We start from the raw sequence: 17,701 nt of genomic DNA, 5'->3' as shown, positions 1-17,701 counted from the left end.
TGATAGCTGTGGACATTGGAGACAAGAACCCACTGGAATAGGATCAGATTAGAATCTGAGCTGCCCCCACAGCAGGTCCAGAGATCCGCAAGCACAGTGTTGGAGGGCATCCTAGGGAGGTAAGGTGGACTGTGTCTCCCAGTGAGGGAAAGGACTCTGACTGCAGTGACTCAGGAAAAACATTTATTATTCTTATTTTTTGACTTGTTCTGTAGATTCTTTTAGATTTTCCCCCCTTTTCCCCCCTCTGTTGTAGTTGTCAATATTATTGGCACTATGAAATCCAATTAGGCTTTAGAGCTTTTCTTTTTTTTTTCCTCAGTCACATTTTTTATTGTTGTTATAAACTTCTGCCTCTCTGTAGGGCTTTTGCAGTTTTGTGGAGTTTTCCTTTTTTATTTTTCGTTTCTCTTTTTTTTAATTTTAATTTTTAGTTTTTTAAACTTATTATTATTTCTACATTTATTCCTTTATTGGCTTTTCCTACTGTTCTTTTCCCCTTGCAGTTAATCTTTAACAAATATAAATCTTCCTTATCTACCTCTGTCTAACTTTGCATATATATTCTTTTATTCTTTTCTTTCTCTCCTTTCCTCTCAACATATTTGTTAGTTTTATTTTCATTGCTTTATTGCACAGTTTGCATCTTGCTTTAGTTTTGTTTTCCTGTTTGTGCTTTAGTTAGTTTTGTTCTGGTAGATATAATTTTTGGTTTCCTTAGTTTGCCAGGTCAATCTATTGTACTTTATTTTTGCTGGGCTGTTTTGATTTTGCTTATGGGTATATATGTATATATGTATATTCAGTCACACCTTTTATTGTTGTTATAAACCTCTCCTTCTACATGGGGCTTTTGCAGTTTTGAGGCATTTCCTTTTATTTTCTCTATTTTCTCTCTTCTTTTTTTCCTTTTCTCTTTTTTATAATTGCAATTTTTAATTTTTTTAAACTAAATTTTTTCTATATATTCCTTTGTTTGCCTTTCCTACTATTCTCTTCCCCTTGCAGTTAATCTTTAATGTATATAAATCTTCTGCACCTACGTCTATTTAAATTTGCATATCTATTCTTTCTTTTTTTTCTTTCATTCCTTTCCTCTCAACATATTTGTTAGTTTTGCTTTCATTGCTTTATTCCCCACTTGGTACCTTGCTTTAGTTTTGCTTTCCAGTTTGTGCTTTAGTTAGTTTTTTTCTTAAGTAGTAAATATAATTTTTGATTTTCTTTGTTTGTTGGGTCAATCTAATGTAGTTTATTTTTGTTGGACTGTTTTGACTTTTCTCATGGGTGTATATGTATATTCCATTATTTTAATTATTATTTGCCTGATTTTGTAACTACCATTTGTCTGGGGTTCATCTCTGGTTTCTTATCTTTGGATATTTGTTTTAATCTTACTTAATGCCATAACAAACCACTTGTGGAGTCTTCATTCCTGACCAGAGATCAAGCTCTGAGCCTTTGGAGTGGGAGAACTGACTCCAAGACCCTAGACTACCAGAGAACTAACCTTAGGGAGTATCAGATAGTGAGAACTCACACAAATGAAACCACTTGAATACCAGACCCAGCATCACCCAACCACCAGTAGCACCCTGTGCAGAATGCCTCATCTAAATAATGAAAAAACCAAAAATACAAACCCAATCATCAGCAGACAGGAGTACCACCTCACTCAGCCTTGCCCATCAGAGAAAAACAAACAAAAACTCAACACAAATCTCACCCTATATGAAGCTTACACAAACCACTGGACCAATGTTAGGAGAGCAGAAACCAAAAGGAAGATAGAATCCAACTTTCTTCAAGGAAGGAATTCAACTTTCCTGGAAGCCTGGGAAAAGGAGACCTCAAACACAATAAGTTAAAATAATAAATAATGAGAAGGCAGAGAAATACTACACAAATGAAGGAAAAAGTCCAATAAATGTCCAAATACAAAGTCCAAATAAATGAAGAGGAAACAGGAAAACTACCTTTAAAAGAATTCAGAATAATGCAAATAAAGATGATCAAGAATAATGAAAATAAAGATGATCAAAACCCTTAAAACGAAATGGAGAAAATGGAAGTACCAATTAACAAAGACCTAGAAGAATTAAAGAAAAAACATAAGAGACAAACAACACAATAACTGAAATTAAAAATACTCTAGAAGGAATCACTAGCAGAATATCTGAAACAAAAGCTGGAAGATAAAATGGTGGAAATAACGTCTGAAATGCAGAACAAAGTAAAAGGAATGGAAAGAACTGAGGATAGTCTCAGACCTCTGGGACAATACCAAACACACCAACATTCGAATTATAGGGTTCCCAGAAGAAGAACTCTTGCCTGGAAAATCCCATGGACGGAGGAGCCTGGTAGACTGCAGTCCATGGGGTCGCTGAGGGTCGGACACGACTGAGCGACTTCACTTTCACTTTTCACTTTCCTGCATTGGAGAAGGAAATGGCAACCCACTCCAGCGTTCTTGCCTGGAGAATCCCAGGGATGGGGGAGCCTGGTAGGCTGCCGTCTATGGGGTTGCACAGAGTCAGACACGACTGAAGTGACTTAGCAGCAGCAGCAGAAGAAGAGAAAAAGAAAGGGTTTGAGAAATTTTTTGAAGAGATTATAGTTGAAATTTTCCCCAACATGGAAAAGGAAATAGCCAAGAGGCACAGAGTCCCATACAGGATAAACCCAAGGAGAAACACGCCAAGACACATACTAATCAAACTAACAAAGACTAAACACAAAGAAAGTATATTAAAAACAGCAAGGGAGAAGCAACCAGTAACATACAAGGGAAACCCCATATGCTTAACAGCTAATCTTTCAGCAGACTCTGCAAGCCAGAAGGGAATGGCAGGATATGTTTAAAGCACTGAAAGGGAAAAATCTCCAACCAAGATAACTACCCAGCAAGGATCTCATTCAAAATTGATGGAGAAATAAAAAGCTTTTCAGATAAGCAAAAGTTAAGAGAATTCAGTACCAGAAAACCAGCTTTACAACAAATGTTAAATGGAATTATATAGTCAAGAAATACAAAAGAAAAAAGATCTACAAAATCAATCCCAAAGAATTAAGAAAATGGCAATAGGAACATATATATCAATAACTACTTTAAATATAAATGGATTAAATGCTCCAAGCAAAAGACACAGACTGGCTGAATGGATACAAAAACAAGACCCATATATATTCTGTCTACAAGAAACCCACATCAGACCTAAAGACACATATAGACTGAAAGTGAGAGGATGGAAAAATATATTCCATGCAAACGGGAGGCAAAGGAAAGCTGGAGTAGCAATCCTCATATCAGACAAAATAGACCTTAAAATAAAGATTACAAGCTACAAGGAAGGACACTACATAGTGATCAAAGGATCAATCCAAGAGGAAGACAGAACATTTGTAAATATCTATACACTCAACATAGGAGCACCTTAATACATAAGACAAACACTAACAGACATAAAAGGAGAAATTGACAGTAACACAATAATAGTAGGAGATTTTAACATCCCACTCACACCAATGGACAGATCATCAAAACAGAAAATTAATAAGGAAACAAAAGTCTTAAATGATACATTAGATGAGATGGATCTCATTGATATCTTCAAGACGTTCCATCAAAATGCAGAATACCTTCTCAAGTGCACATGGAACATTCTCCAGGATAGACCACATCTTGAGTCACAAATTAAACCTCAGTTATTTAAAAACATTGAAATCGTATCAAGCATCTTCTCCAACCACAGTGCTATGAAGCTAGATGTCAATTACAAGAAAAAAGCTGGAAGAAACACAAACACATGGAGATTAAACAACACATTAAAAAATAATGAACAGGTTACAGAAGAAATCAAAAGGGAAATCAAAAAATTTCTAGAAACAAATTACAATAAAACATGACAACTCAAAACCTATGGGATGCAGCAAAATCAGTTCTAAGACGAAGTTTATAGCAACATAATCCTACCTCAATAAACAAGAAAAACATTGAATAGACAACCTAACTTTACACCTAAAACAACTGGAAAAAGAAGAACAACAAAAAAAACAAAAACACAAAATTAGTAGAAGGAAAGAAATGATAAAGATCTGAGCAGAACTAAATGAAAAATAAAGAATGAAACACTATTAAAGGTTAATAAAACTTAAAGATGGTTCTTTGAGAAGATAAACACAATTGACAAATCTTTAGCCAGACTCATCAAGAAGAGAAGAGAGAAGAATCAAATCAACAAAATTAGAAATGAAAAAGGAGAGGTTACAACAGATAATGCAGAAATCCAAAGGATTATAAAAGACTTATGAACAACTATATGGCAATAAAATGGATAACCTGGAAGAAATGGACAGAGTGTTAGAAAAGTTCAATCTTCCAAGACTGAACCAGGAAGAAATAGAAATTATGAACAACCCAATTGCAAGCACTGCAATGGAAGCTTTGATAAAAAATCTGCCAAAAAAAACAAAAGCCCAGGACCAGAGGGCTTCACAGGAGAATTCTATCAAATATTTAGAAAAGAGCTAATGCCTATACTTCTAAAACTTGTTCAAAAAAATGCAGAGGAAAGAACACTTCCAAACTCATTCTATGAGGCCACCATCACCCTGATACCAAAACCAGATAAAGACAGCACAAAAAAAGAAAACTACAGGCCAATATCACTGATGAACATAGATGCAAAAATCCTTAACAAAATTTTAGCAAACAGAATTCAGCAACACATCAGAAGGCTCATACACTATGATCAAATTGGGTTTATTCCAGGGATGCAAGGATTCTTCAATATACAGAAGTCAATCAATGTGATATACCATATTAACAAATTGAAAGATAAAAACCATATGATCATCTCAATAGATGCAGAAAAAGCCTTTGACAAAATTCAGCACCCATTTATGATTAAAACTCTTCAAAAAATGGGCATAGAAGGAACCTACCTCAACATAGTAAAGACCATATATGATAAGCCTATAGCAAACATTATTCTCAATGGTGAAAACCTGAAAGTATTCTCCCTAAGATCAGGAACAAGACAAGGGTGTCCACTTTCGCCACTATTATTCAACATAGTTCTGGGAAGCTAGCTACAGCAACCAGAGAAGAAAAAAGAAATAAAAGGAATCCAGATTGGAAAAGAAGTAAAGCTCTCACTGTTTGTAAATGACATGATACTGTACATAGAAAACCCTAAAGATAGTATCAGAAAATTACTAGAGCTAATCAGTGCATTTAGCAAAGTTTCAGGATACAAAATCAATACACAGAAATTACTTGCATTTCTATATGCTAACAATGAAAAATCAGAAAGAGAAATGAAGGAATCAATCCCATTCACCATTGCAACAAAAAGAATTAAATATCTAGGAATAAACTTATCTAAGGACACAAAATAACTGTACACAGAAAATTATAAAACACTAATGAAAGATATCAAAGATGACATAAACAGATGGAGAGATACTCCATGTTCCTGGGTAGGAAGAATCAATATTGTGAAAATGACTATACTACCAAATGCAATCTACAGATTCAATGTGATCCCTACTAAATTACCAATGGTGTTTTTCACAGAACTAGAACAAAAATTTCACAATTCATATGGAAACATAAAAGACCCCAAATAGCCAAAGTAGTCTTGAGAAAGAATAATGGAGCTGGAGGAATCAACCTTCCTGACTTCAGGTTATACTACAAAGCTACAGTCATCAAGACAGTATGGTCTTGGCACAAAAACAGAAATATAGACCAATGGGATAAGAAAGAAAGCCCATAAATAAACCCATGCACCTATGGGTACCTTATTTTTGACAAAGGAGGCAAGAATATACAATGGGGCAAAGATAGCCTCTTCAATAAACGGTGCTGTTTAGGTCTTTTTTTTAGCACAATAAATGGTGCTGGGAAAACTGGACAGCTGCATATAAAAGAATGAAATTTGAACACTTTCTAACACCATCCACAAAGATAAACTTAAAAGGGATTAAAGATCTAAACGTGAGACCAGAAACTATAAAAACTATAAAACTATAAAAACTCTTAGAGGAAAACATAGACAGAACACTCGATGACATAAATCAAATGAAGATCCTCTATGACCCACCTCCTAGAGTAACGGAAATAAAAACTAAAGTAGAGAAGTGGGACCTGATTAAACTTGAAAGCTTTTGCACAGCAGAGGAAACTAAGCAAGGTGAAAAGACAACCCTCAGAATGGGAGTAAATAATAGCAAATTAAACAACTGAGAAAGGATTAATTTCCAAAATATACAACTCAATCCCAGAAAAACAAACAACCCAAGCAAAAAGTGGGAAAAAGACCTAAACAGACATTTCTCCAAAGAAGACATACAGATAGCTAACAAACACACGAAAAGATGCTCAGCATCCCTCATTATTAGAGAAATGCAAATCAAAACTATTATGAAGTACCACCTCACACCGGTCAGAATGGCCATCATCAAAAAGTCTACAAACAATAAATGCTGGAGAGGGTGTGGAGAAAAAGGAACACTCTTGCACTGTCGGTGGGAATGTAAATTGATACAGCCACTATGGAAGATGGTATGGAGATTCTTTAAAAAACTAAGAATAAAGCCACCATATGACCCAGCAATCTCACTCCTAGGCATATACCCTGAGGAGGCCAAAACTGAAAAAGACACATGTTCATTGCAGCACTGTTTACAGTAGCTAGAACATGGAAGCAACCAAGATGTCCACGGACAGATAAAGAAGTTGTGGTACATATACACTGTGGAATATTACTCAGCCATAAAAGGAACACATTTGAGTCAGTTATGAGGCAGATGAACCTGGAACCTATTATACGGAGTAAAGTAAGTCAGAAAGAGAAAGATAAATATTGTTCAGTTCAGTTCAGTCGCTCAGTCGTGTCCGACTCTGCGACCCCATGAATCACAGCACGCCAGGCCTCCTTGTCCATCACCAACTCCCAGAGTTCACTCAGACTCACGTCCATCGAGTCAGTGATGCCATCCAGCCATCTCATCCTCTGTCGTCCCCTTCTCCTCCTGCCCCCAATCCCTCCCAGCATCAGAGTCTTTTCCAATGAGTCAACTCTTCGCATGAGGTGGCCAAAGTACTGGAGTTTCAGCTTTAGCATCATTCCTTCCAAAGAAATCCCAAGGCTGATCTCCTTCAGAATGGACTGGCTGGATCTCCTTGCAGTCCAAGGGACTCTCAAGAGTCTTCTCCAACACCACAGTATTCTAATGCATATATATGGAATCTAGAAAAATGGTACTAAAGAATTTATTTACAGGATAGCAATGGAGAAACAGATATAGAGAATAGAGTTATGGACATAGGGAGAGGGGAGGTGAGAGTGAGATGTATGGAAAGAGTAACATAGAAACTTACATTATCATATGTAAAATAGATGGCCAAGGAGAATTTACTGAATGGCTCAGGAAACTCAGTCAGGGCCTCTGTATCAATCTAGAGGGGTGGGATGGGGAGGAAGATGGGAGGGAGTTTCAGAAGGGAGGGTATATATGTATTCCTCTGGCTGATTCATGTTGAGATTTGGCAGAAAACAACAAAATTCTGTAAAGCAATTATCCTTCATTAAAAACTAAATTAATTTTAAAAATATATATAGGGCAGATCCCAATCTTTTCATTATATCATTCCTTCAGAATTGTCTGTATCTCTCTTTGTACATAGGTCGTCTGATCCAAGTGTTAAAGGTTCCTTAATACTGCAAGTTAAATATATTTATTAATGCATATAAGATATATATGCCCATTAGGCTTGTTAAATATATTCAATAATAGTGCAAAATACAATTTTCTTGTGACTTTCTGAGCCAAACAATTGGTGAATTTCCCTAGGGAAGAATGAGCTGAAAAGTATAGAAAGTGGTATTCTCACCAAATGAAAAGGTGATTTGTTAGATCCCTTAACATACAATGAGAAAGCTCTCACCGTCGCAATGAGATCATCTGCTCTGTTGGTATGTTCAGCTGACAACAGAGTTTGATTGAAGTTTTCTTTTCTGCTGGTATTCTGTGACAATCCTCCAAATTGGCTACTGCAATACTAAGAAGTATTTGTAAAAAAGCAATGTGTCAGAAAATATCACAGTAGGCAACATTTAAGATGGCTTCAGTGTATCTAAGAGATTATGAGCAAAGATGTGAAGTTTCTGTAGTAAAGCATAAACATTTTCAAAAATCAGAATATAGCCTTGAGATAGAAACCATTTTCAGTTAATATGAGGAAAGAATCAACTATACATGTCTCATTTTCCCACAAGTCTATGAGGCTGTAGATGCTCTAAGTTCATTGTGGAGAGCTATAGAATTTATGAATTGATCTCTGGGGTCCCTTTCTTAAATCATGAAACAATTATAAAACAAACCAACAACCAATGAAAGCATGTATGATCTTGGTCAAAGCATTCATTCTATGATTTTATTACTTGTTCAGAGCCTCTTTATCTAAAATACCATTTTGCTAGTGTAGGTAATTCAGTTACTTTCAATCATGTCTGTTGGGCACTGTAACAATCCCCCCAAAATGATAATAATAAAATAACATATCTACCCATCAACATATACATTTTACATCACTCTAGAAGCCAATTTAGATTTATAGAAAAGTTAACAATAGACCTAAAATAAATGGCATTTCCCCCTCCTTATTCTTTCATTTTGCATGTAAATTTCTTTATATGAACTATGTGTGATTTTTAATCCAACCAGAAGCTGAGAATCTGAGGTAGAGAAAGAAAAGAGAAAAGTACATAAGAGAGGAAAGGTGTTGTACTTGAAAATGTAAGTGTAGCCAATGATTATTTCAAAAACTCATTAAGAAAAAAACAAACTGATTAAAAAAAAAAAAAACTGCAGAGCTAACATACATTTGAAGTGCACACAAACACACCCACACACACACAAACACAACCACCACTGCACATCCGTGATCACACACTTGGATTTAGAGAGAATTTTTTTTTAATGCTATCACTGAGAAGTATATTTTTCTTAATTAATTCTGGATATTTCATTGATCATTCTATGAGCTACTTGGAAAAGTAGAAAGGAAAGTCTGTCAAGAAGCTATTTTTTTTCCCTTCCATCAGGACAACTAGTGTTATGGATGGGAAAAAAAAAAAAAAACTAGTGTTATGGGTGAAATGACAAGAATAATTAAGAAAAATGGCCATGTGCCATATCTCTAAGAGCAAAACTGTAGTTGTTTGCACACTGGTTTCTATATAGCTAAGGCTCCAAGAAAAGATAATGAAGATAACAAATTAAATCTTTGAACCAAGCAACAAATCCTCATTGCAGGAGTTCTGTGACTCTAAGAACCTAATGTTCAATAGGAAACATATTTGAACACTTCTTGGCAGGCATGAAAGCAGATTGTATATTAAAAGTGGTGACCTTGATATGTTTTTCACATTCTTATCACTAAAAATCCATAGACATCTTGTTATTTTTTAAAAATAGTCATCTGTACTGCAGCATAAGATAACATGATGGCAAATGGCTTTGTAGCTCATATTATGGTATAAAGACCCGAGTCCCTGTTCATTCTTAGAATTCTGTTTGTTATAAATTGATGCAACTTTATTTTAAGTGGCAGTTGTGTTGGATTGCACAGAACAAACTCCTAAGATTTAACCTGACTTATATTGGTTTTATGGTAATACTGTTTACAATCAGCATTATATAAGTGAGTTACATGGATGATCGGGGTGCCAAAAAGTCACTTTTTCATGGCCTATGTCTGAAAAGCTTTAAAAGCATTCCTTTGGTTCAAACCACACATCTTCAAGACCAGAATATTTCCATTGCTTTAATTGTGCCAATTCATAAATAGACTTGCTGGGAGGGATTGGGGGCAAGAGGAGAAAGGGACGACAGAGGATGAGATGGCTGGATGCCATCACTGACTCGATGGACGTGACTCTGGGTGAACTCCGGGAGTTGGTGATGGACAGGGAGGCCTGGCGTGCTGCGATTCATGGGGTCGCAAAGAGTCAGACACGACTGAGCGACTGATCTGATCTGATCTGAAGAGTTAAGGTCATAATTGTTGTCACAAACATTTTCTTTCCATTCGTGTAGACCCAGTCAGATTCAGAAGTGAAGGTACAGAATTGATCATCTAAGGGAAATGTTGTCATGAAATAGGTCAGGATGTTTTTTGAATGCCAAGTCATAGGTTAGAATGTTTAGGGTGTAGAGTAAATGGAAAATGTGAAAGCAAATTAAATTATCCTTTTCCATCATGAAACATTCAGATGATTTTGATGTAAATTGCTGTAAAACATAAAACACATTATTGAAAAAGGCAGTATGATTTAATGAACTAGGGGTTAAGACCCAGGTTCTGAACCCCAGAACTGCTGTTGATTAGCTGTGTGGCCTTGGGAAGATTACTTAACCTTGCTGAATTTCAGGTTCCTATTCTCTAACATAGAAGTCTACATACCATGTCTAACTTAAGGAGTTGCTGGGTATACGAATGAGAAAATGAGAAAAGTATCTGAAAATAGTTTGAAATAAAGAACTATATGAAAATGTATGATATGATTATTATCATAACCAAGATTTCCTACATGAATAGACTAAGAATTTCTGTACCTTCCTTTATTCTGCCATTTTTTATTTCTTTAAATGCAATTCCAATACTTTTTTGTCTCTCACTTTTTTCTACTTCCAACTCTGCCCACCCTGCCCAATTCACAATCTGGGCATTCATTGTAATTCTCAGTGTCAAAATGAGTCAGATCCATTACTGCTAAAGGTCCAATTTCTTTTGTAGTGTGAAAATTAGAGAGGTACTGCCCAGGGCCCAAACATCTCTTTTTTTATTATTATTATTAAAAAGAGAGTTTTTGGTTGCGTGCTATTTGTTGTAATGGGATTTGACCTGTATATCAATTAACTGTGCAAACCTTTATACTATAAAAGCATTTGGGTAAGTGAATTGTTATTGTGGATGATAACCATGTCATAGAATTGGATGTGAAAAAAAAAAAGCGATTCAAGTCACCAGAGTTTATACCCATACCCCTGAAAGTAGTAAGTAGTAAGGAAATTAAAAGTCTCTTCATATCCTAAAAGCTATAGTAACTCGAACGAACCAATCTACTGTGACAAAACTTCTTTTGTATAAACATAGAGACAGCTTTTTACATTAATATTCTTTAGACAGGAGATTTAGGCAGACAGATGTCTTCTTCATGCCTACATTATTGGTACATGCATGTGGAGTTCCGCAAAACTAGTCCACAGAACTAAACTCCCCTCTGTGTGCCTAAAATGTTGAGCAAGCATTTTCCAGATAAGGTTTGAATATCTGAAACATGTATCAGAGGCTTAACTTTGCTATAAAGTGACCTTCTGTAGCAAAGTAATCTGTGATAGTCTCACAGATTTTACCAGTAAAGATACTACACTATTATTATATCATAACTACAGTTCATCTATAACACATAATCCTGTAACCTGAGCCCTGAGGATGTGAAGTCCAGGCTGCAGTTTAATGGACTGGACTAACTGCCCCCCCTCCAGTGTCATACAGGAGCATTGATGACCATCAGCGGCTGAATCCAGCCTAGATCCTGCTACCTGGGGTTGCCCACGTAAGAAGTAATTCAGTGAAAAATCAGCACCTGTCTCTAGAGCGGGATGGGGCGAGGCATGGGAGGGAGGTTCAGGAGGGAGGGGATATAAGTCTGCTGCTGCTGCTGCTGCTGCTGCTAAATCGCTTCAGTTGTGTCTGACTCTGTGCGACCCCATAGATGGCAGCACACCAGGCTCCTCCGTCCCTGGGATTCTCCAGGCAAGAACACTGGAGTGGGTTGCTATTTCCTTCTCCAATGCAGGAAAGTGAAAAGTGAAAGTGAAGTCGCTCAGTCGTGTCTGACCCTCAGTGACCCCACGGACTACAGCCTTCCAGGCTCCTCCGTCCATGGGATTTTCCAGGCAAGAGTACTGGAGTGGGGTGCCATTGCCTTCTCCGGATATAAGTCTACTTAGAGATTATTCATGTTGTTGTACAACATAAACTAGCACAACATTGTAAAGCAATTATCCTCCAATTAAAGAAATTTAAAAAATTAAATCACTGCCTCTATTTATAATTAGGGACTCATACTGGAAGCCACTGTTTCTTTTCTAGGTCAGTGTGGTCTTAATATATATAGCCTATCCTTCCTGATTGTGGGTTCCCTGGTTCCTCTCCTTTACACTTATTTTGGGGCACTTGAATGAAGTTCATATTTTACTAAGACAGCTCTTAGGACTTCAGAAGTGAATCTGCTATAACCTGCAAAGCCTGTATTTTAAAACAGACTATTTCAAATATCCCTTCCAAGGTTGACAGTATTTGTACAGCAGAGTACAGATGATGGAGTTCTGTTTTTGTTGTTCCTGTACATGTATGCTAAGTTGCTTCAGTCCTGTTTGACTCTTTGTGATCCTATGAACTGTTGCCCACCTGGCTACTCTGTCCATGGGATTCTCCGGGCAAGAATACTGCGGTGGATTGTCATACCTTCCTCCAAGGGTCTTCCCAACCCAGGGATCGAACCTATATCTCCTGCAGCTCCTGCATGGCAGACGGATTCTTTACCCCTGAGCCAAAGGGGAAAACGTCATTTTATAAGATGCTAGATGATTGGGCCTTGCCCATTCTTTTTTTTTAAATTTTTATTGGAGTATAGTTGCTTTACAATATTTTATTAGTTTCTACTACTGTACAGCAAAGTGAATCAGCTATATGTATACATATATATACAGCCCTTTTGAATTCCTTTCCCATGTAGGTTACCATAGAGCACCGAGTAGGGTTCCCTGAGTTATACAGTAAGTTCTCATTAGTGACCCATTAGTTATCTATTTTGTACATAGTATCAATAGTATATATACAACAATCTCAATTCCCCAGTTCATCCCACCCACCCTCCGTTCCCTTGGTATCCATATGTTTGTTCTCTCTGTCTGTGTCTCTATTTCTGCTTTGTAAATAAGATCATCTATACTAATGTTTTTTTTCAAATTCCACATATATGCATTAATATATGATATTTTTCCTCTATTTCTGATTCACTTCACTCTAAGATACTGTCATGGGGCTTCCCAGGTGGCTCGGTGGTAAAGAATCCACCTGTCAGTGCAGGAGATGCAAGAGACATGGGTTCAATCCCTGGGTCCAGAAGATTCCCTAGAGTTGGAAATGGCAACTCACTGCAGTATTCTTGCCTGAAAAATTCCATAGACAGAGGAGCCTGGCAGGCTAGGATCCATGGGGTCAAAGAGTCCAACATGACTGAGCGACTAAGAATCACAGTCTGTCATACAGAGCCCTGCCCATTTTTAGTACAGTAACTCACTGAAGCTGCAAGGGATAAAACCAGAATTGTATACCCTTATGTAAACTGTAGCATATTGGAGGGGAAGTGTTAGGAACAAGACCTCTAACCCAGATTACTAATGAATACTCTTAAATCTTAAATGAAAGCAACACTTTTATTAGTTTAGACAGATCATGGATTCATTTCCTTTTTGCTGAGGGCTCTTATTTAGTCAATTCTTGATACCTCCAGCTCCTTAGAAAAGTGCATTTCTGACAGAAATTGGATTATAATAGGAATGTAGTTTATTGCTGAGTATTCAACTTTCCAAAAGTACATACCTGGGTTTCATGGTGCATTTCAAGAAGCCATAATGATGGAACAATGCTAATCAGATATAAAAATATGGCTGGTGAAAACCTGTGAATGAGGGGAAAAAATAGTTCAGCTTTTATAATTTTTTTTAAAAGAAAGAAAACAAGTGCACATACCCTGACCACACTGAGTCAAACCTTTTAATCTCCAGTATTTATTTGAAAGGGGAAAATGCATTATGTGATTCCTGCCATATGGATTACAGAGAAATGGAGCAACTGTAAAAGGCACTAGCAGCTGTCATTCTCACTGAATTTCTAATCCAATTAATAGATGTTAATTTTAATACGGTTTAATGGGACACTGCCAATTAGTCTCAGGCACAAAACGGGGTATTTTGTGTTTAATACGAAAGCAAATACAGCAACAGTAAATCTTGATTTTTGAATACTGTAATTTCAGGAAGGTTGCCTACATTTTTTAACATTAACCGGAAATTCTGAGAGCTCAAAAAATAACATTCTGCTAGAAGACAAAAATCAGTTGATAAGGAACAGGACTAAACAAAATCAACTGGCTTTGTGTGTTTCTGCTACACCCAGGAAAAATAAAAATACAGGCACACCTCATTTTATTGTGCTTTGCTTTACTGAGATTCATAGATACTGTGTTTTTCTTTACAAATTGAAGGTTGGTAGCAACCTTGCGTGAAGCAAGTTTGCCAGTACCATTTCTCCAACAGCATTTGCTCACTTTGTGTCACATATTTCAAATTTTCTTATTATTATTGTTCTGTGATCATTAATCTTGGATGTTATTTCTAAGATTCACTGAAGACTCAGATATAGCTGGCTATTTTTAACAATAAAGCATTGTTTAATTAAGCTTTGTTCATTGTTTTTTAAGACATAATGTGCACTTAATAGACTATGGCCTATTGTAAGTATACTTTTAAATGCACTGGGAAACCAGAAAATTCACGTGACTCTGTATTTCAGTGGTATGGAAATGAACGTCCATCTCCAAGGTATGCGTATACAAACAAACCACAGATGAAGGGTTTGGTATTTCTTTGAGGGCTATCTATAGTAATTATTTTCAGACTCAAATTCAGAGGGCAGTCCATAGAGAGGACTCTCATTTGTACTTGGACACATCAAATTTAAATGTTAGTTTTGCCACTGACCTCTCAGTTTGCTTCCTAATCGACAAAATGGGAACAGCCCCATAACAAAAACCATAGACTGGGTGGATTAAACAACAGAAATGTATTTTCTCACAGTTCTAGAGGTTGGAAGTTCAAAATCAGGCTTCCAGAATGGTTGGGATTTAGTAAGAGCTCTCTTCCTGGTTTTTAGACAGCCACCTCCCACTGTGAACTCACATGGCCTTTCCTGAGTGCATACACTTCACAAGAAAAGAAAGTTTTCTCTCTTCTCTTCTTATGAAGCCACCAGTCTTAGTGAATTAGGACCCCATCCTTATGACCTCAATTAACTCTACCGACTTCCTAAAAGCTCTGTCTCTAAATATATTTACTCTGGGACTTAGGGCTTCAACATATGAATTTTGAGGCAACACAGTTCAGTCCACAGCAGTCACATTTATCTCTCAGGAATTTTTATTATTTAGTTGACCCTAGAACAACATGGAGATTAGGACTCTCTGTGTAGTTGAAAATCCACATATAACTCTGAGATCGACCCTCTATATGCACAGTTCCACATCCACAGATTCAACCAACCGTGGGTCATGAGGTACTGTAGTATGTATTTATTGAAAATAAGATGCATATAAGTGGATTTGCACAGTTCCAACCCATGTTGGAACTTTCTATAAAGCAGTGTCTGGCAGAGTTGTACATTCTGTAACAAGTAGCTGTTACATAATTATGGGATGTCATGCAATGAAAACACATCCTTCAAAATTTGAACTAAGATAAAAATTACATACTTTACAAATTTATTTCTTCCAATTGCATTTTATTTTAGATTGGACTCTTGTTTTATAAATCATCTTAAAACTGTAAATCAGTATAATTTTATTAAAATACTTTTAGTACATTCATGCGATGGTTTAAGATGACCTGAAAAATAGAAATGTTAATTGTTCAAAAACAGAATTTGAGATGAAAATCTACTAAAATCGTATGGTTATAATCCGGGGGAGGAGAAAGGGAGTGAATAAACCTAAATGGAGGAAAACATTTAGAATGGACTGTTTAAAGGCTGTTAACCTTTTCACTAATATCTCCTTTCAACTTCTGGGAAGAGAAAGAGAAAGGGCAAGTGAAAGCAATTCTTAAGAAAATCAGTATTTAAATAGATATTACCCTACCATCAATTTCCTGCAGAAATTAATTTGAAATAAAGGGTTATGGGTCATGATATTATTAGAATTTGACTTAGACAATGGTTGGGCTGCAGAAAGATATCCAAGGCCCCCATGTCAAACATGTTTTTAGAAAGAAAAGGAACACTTAATTCTTTGACCTCCCATATCAACGGAAACATCAGGAGAGAATATTTCCTTTGTGAAATTGGGGAAGGATATGAATTCTGGTTGGAAGGACAGTTGGAATATGTAAATCTTTTTTTTATATGTCGAATGTTGGCTGGACTGCAATTTTGTTGACTCTCTCAGGATTAATTTTAGGATTAACTGGCCTGGCAATACTGTTAAAATAATAATCTAGGGAAGCTATATACTGAACATATCATAGTTCTTGGAAGAGTTCAAGAATAAAATAAACAATCAATCACCCTTAATATCTTCTGTGCATAACATTTATTTCTACAATTGGAAAAAAGACTATCCTGTTTCAACATGTTTCCTCTAATTAGGAATCTAGTTATATATTTTAAAAAACATTCAAAATCCAGGATTTTCTCTGTTGCCTATTACAAAGACTATAAATTCCCCAATCAGATACATATTCAAAGCCTCCTCCATTCCCCATCTTATCTCTACTTCCCTTTCCTCTACCACATCCTATCAAGCTGAGCAACTCAGGAGTTTCAACTTGCTGTGTATTTAAAATGAAACAAAACAAAATGTTTTGGAAACTTTCCCTTGTTCCATCCCTCTTTGTCAGACCTATTTGACATCTGTGAAAGGGAGTGGGAATCCCATTAAGCACCTGAGAATTAATCATATTCAAGTCAAGAGCATGTGAGTCCATTGTCTTCCTCCTCCTCCACCCCTGTTCCTGACCCTCTTAACCCTATACCTAAGAGGATTTGCTGGAATTCCCAAAGGCTTCCAGGAGAATTACCAAGGAAATGCCTAGTCCACAAAGTGATCAATAGCAATTCAGAATTAGGAACTTCCTCCTCTAGCTCCTCTCTCTCTCTCTCTCTCTCTCTCTCTCAGTAGCAGGCTATGCTAGTTGTTCAACTGGTTTTTTTTAATTACAGAGAAAATAAAAGTCTGTTATATAGAAAAGTATTGAAAGGTATAGATACATTGCATTTTTTACATGAAGGGTACATTTCAGCTCTATGTTTTATTGGACCATGGGTCCCTGTTAAGAGCAAAGGACTCTATCGTCCCTTCAAGGTTGGTCCATCTGAGAAGAGAGGTTCTGATGTGGATTTTGGAGCAGATGTCCTTCAAATTATGATTACTTGTTTCAGAAAGCCCTGCTCTTATATCTCTATCTATCAGTACCCTTCCTATATTTTGAAATACAGGAATTCACTGCAATAATTAACTTTAACTTGTACTTCTCTTGTGACCCAGCACATTCTCCACTGTTTTCTGTTGTGTGTATTTATAATACGATTCGGCAGATCCTGAGTCTCTAATTTATGTCCTTTCCCGCTTCCATCTCCTTCATCTTTTCCTCTCTTCAGTAGTCTCAGCTGTCTTTTTAAATCTCTGTTGTTGTTGTTCAGTCGCTAAGTCACGTCTGACTCTTTGTGAACCCATGGACTGCAGCACGCCATACTTCCCTATCCCTCACTGTCTCCCAGAGTTTGCCCAAGTTCATGTCCATTGAATCGATGATGCTTTCCAACCATCTCATCCTCTGCTGCCCT

At 36.6% G+C, this 17,701-nt stretch overlaps 1 protein-coding gene across 2 annotated transcripts in view; it reads right to left on the bottom strand.

Annotated features, from left to right (window-relative positions):
• TMEM26 (transmembrane protein 26) overlaps positions 1-17,701 on the bottom strand; it is a 63,978-nt gene that overhangs the window by 29,070 nt on the left and 17,207 nt on the right. Inside the window, exons 2-4 of one of the 2 annotated variants that reach the window (XM_070364574.1) lie at positions 13,688-13,766; positions 7,958-8,071; positions 7,391-7,468 (exon numbers count right to left, since the gene is read on the bottom strand). In XM_070364574.1, coding sequence (XP_070220675.1) covers positions 7,391-7,468; positions 7,958-8,071; positions 13,688-13,766 — 271 coding nt within the window. The remainder of the gene's footprint in view (positions 1-7,390; positions 7,469-7,957; positions 8,072-13,687; positions 13,767-17,701) is intronic. The other variant, XM_005897803.2, reaches the window with a different exon arrangement.

The sequence above is a fragment of the Bos mutus genome, chromosome 28, assembly GCF_027580195.1.
Source record: "Bos mutus isolate GX-2022 chromosome 28, NWIPB_WYAK_1.1, whole genome shotgun sequence".
In the NCBI taxonomy this organism is placed as follows: domain Eukaryota; kingdom Metazoa; phylum Chordata; class Mammalia; order Artiodactyla; family Bovidae; genus Bos; species Bos mutus.
The sequence above is the reverse complement of the archived record's forward strand: the minus strand, read 5'-3'. Positions and strand labels throughout refer to the sequence as shown.